Below are 2994 nucleotides of genomic sequence, written 5' to 3'. Positions count from 1 at the left end.
ACACACACACACACACACACACACACGCACATATACAGATACACAAAGTTTGCCAACATTAGGTCGCATAATCCATCAAAAACTACTGGTATAAGTAAGGGTAAAATTGTACCGGGAAATCCCTGTGAATGTAATGAGCTAAGAAAAGTGCATTTGATTTCCTATGATTTAAAATTTTATTTTCAAGAGGAAGAATGTGTTATTTCTTCTATAAAAGTGACATAGGGCAACCTCTGGCTCACCCAGTAAGAGCGTGCACCCCATGAGTCCTTTGCATTAGCCTGGGTTTGAATCTGACCTACGGCCCTTTGCTGCGAGTTATCCCCCCTCTCTCTCACATCTTTCCTGTCTATCCATTGTCACTCTGAAATAACAAATTGTGACAAAGAATTGAACACTTTCCTCTGTTTATACTTTGGAAAAATAATGCATGTGTAGATGTGTGGGTAGACGAGCAAAATCAGGTAATTAATTAAAGCAGATGACTGAGACGGCGACAATAACAGGGCAAGAGAGGTATGAGAGTGTCTGTGAAACAGGACACAATAAGCAACATTTTAAATAAACTAATACACAAACAAGCTGGAGACAGCAGAATAGGATGCAGGAGCAGCTGTCACCATGTCACATACTGTATATAGCCCTCCACACTCAAGCGCACGTCACCTCTCGGCCTTTGTGAGCCGCTCTATTTCCCTGCCATTATCCCATTTCAGAGTGCAGGAAGGTGGTGTCTGACAGCAGACAGCACATCGTCTTTCCAGATGTATTGTTTTTGTGAAATAACCAGTTTATCTTGGCCGGCCATCTCTCCATGTGAGAAATGATTGGGCAGACAGGCAGTGTAATTGACTGCGTTTGGCTTTCACCTTGCCAATAAATACCTCTCCCTGGCAACGCTGCTGACGTCTCTCATATTAGCTCCATCAGTGTCACTCTGACTGAGTGTGGGTAGAGGGTGTGTTCATGTGTGTGGAGGGGCAACGGGAAGGGTTGCATTTTCTTTCCTCAGTTGTAGACTCAAGAGTGTGCGTGTCCGTCTTGCCCTCACGCGTTACGTTGCCTCATCTCTGTATTTCTGTTTCAGCGCTATCCCCAACGTCTTGATGTTTGCTTTCCTCTCATTTCAATGTGGAGGCAGATGGCATCAAAACATTCAGATGACACATTGTGTTTAGAGGTCTAATGACAGGTTAGATGGTCGTGGGGGGGGACATGTGCTGGCAGTTTCAGCTCCACCAGGGAACAAGAGACTCCTATGATGACAATGTTGATGCACAAATCCCCCTTGAGATAAATGTCCCAGCCTCAGCAATTTTAGGCACACACACAGGTTTGTGTTAACTGCACCCACAAATGCAGACTGTCACTTGGAAGACATGTGGGCTTGATTTAGAAATTTGTAATTCCAATCTTAATATAAAAACGATAAGCTGTCGGGAATGTGGTCCACATTAGAATTATAGCTTTGATTTTCGGACTAACAGCATTCTCTCTTCTACCTCTCTTGACTCTGTGATTCGGTCACCAGCTCCAACCCAAATTGGATTTTTATTTGCTAGTGCCTGTACACACCTCATCTGCCACACTCAATGACCTCTTTTACTGATAGCAAACCTCTGTCGTTTCATTTCCATCCCTTGCTCTCGCCTTTTCCTGTGCATCCCATCAGCTCATTCTTTACAAGAGGATTAGATTCTCTCCCTCTCTGTCTCTCCTCACTGTTCTCCTTCCCTCCTTAAAGTCGCCAACATTAAATCAAATTAGGGTCAATGGTGCAGTGTGGGAGCTAATCCGGCAGCACAAAGAGGCTTAGGAGATGCGCCTCCTGTTCCCAGATATTATTAAACGTCAGCTGTGAAATAACAATTTCCCCATCAAAGCTGCAAGCAGATTTAGGGACCAGGTCTGTGAGATAGGAGTCACACACATTAACACAGCAGCCTGGCTGACACAACTTATAAACTCACACAGGACAACTATACACAAGTTTATACTAATCTGCCTGTCAACTTTAGGCATTGGTATATTGCAAAAAGTGAAAAAAGTGAAATCTCATTCACTGGTTCTTTGGATCCAGTTCAATATAGATACTGGCTTAGCATATTGAAATTGTAACCTCACCTTTTTATAGTACTCTACATTTTAATATTCCATATAAGTCACTATTATTAGGGCCCAAGCGGCAAAAGCCCTATTGAAACTTAAGGAATTATGATTCTTTCTTTCTTTCTTTCTTTGTTTCTTCCTTTTTTTCTTCCAGCAAATGAATCGCATTTTTGAGGGGCTTACCTTATTCATAACTCACCAAAATTGGCTGTTGCGTCTAATCATGGTTTGCTCTGCCCCCTATGCTTTAGCCACGACCCCTTTCACCGCTAATGAACTGTATGACGTAGAGTCTTGTGTGAGGTATCATTGAACTCAACACAGCGTTCACTTTTCAATGGTGATGCTTTGCAGTGCCGCACAAATGCACGGCTGAAAGGAGTGGCATCGGCCAGTAACCCCGACACACACAGAGGAGCAAGGGCCTGTCCAATGCGGCTTGCAGCTTTAATTGGTTTTGTTATTGCTACCATTGTCATTATTCCTGTAATTTAATGAAAAATACCTTCATATAATCTGTTTTCCATGTCTCTTGTCTCTCCTCTGTAGGGTACACTACAGAAGTTTGTGGATGACCTGTTTGAGACCATCTTCAGCACGGCCCATCGGGGCAGCGCCCTGCCACTGGCCATCAAATACATGTTTGACTTCCTGGATGAGCAGGCTGACAAACACAACATCCACGACCCGCATGTCCGACACACATGGAAAAGCAACTGGTGAGTTGAGCAGTTTTAGCATACCTGCATTCACAGAAACATGCATACACACAAATACAGAGTGGGCTTTGGTCAGGAGCCCTTGCTGGTGAGGCAGTTCCTTGGATCTTTTACGGACATAAAATGGATTCAATATTTGTACACCAGCGTGCTACCTTTGGCTCTA

General features: G+C 43.7%; 1 protein-coding gene across 3 annotated transcripts in view; it reads left to right on the top strand.

The window, feature by feature from the left end:
• The window catches only part of plxna4 (plexin A4), a 250952-nt gene that overhangs the window by 221540 nt on the left and 26418 nt on the right, over positions 1–2994 (top strand). For all 3 annotated transcript variants that reach the window (XM_032505050.1, XM_032505049.1, XM_032505051.1), the window contains exon 29: positions 2659–2828. In XM_032505050.1, the coding sequence (XP_032360941.1) occupies positions 2659–2828 (170 nt within the window). The remainder of the gene's footprint in view (positions 1–2658; positions 2829–2994) is intronic.

The sequence above is a fragment of the Etheostoma spectabile genome, chromosome 23 (assembly GCF_008692095.1).
Source record: "Etheostoma spectabile isolate EspeVRDwgs_2016 chromosome 23, UIUC_Espe_1.0, whole genome shotgun sequence".
Classification (NCBI taxonomy): domain Eukaryota; kingdom Metazoa; phylum Chordata; class Actinopteri; order Perciformes; family Percidae; genus Etheostoma; species Etheostoma spectabile.
Note: the sequence above shows the minus strand (reverse complement) of the source record. Positions and strands in the feature narration are given on the sequence as shown.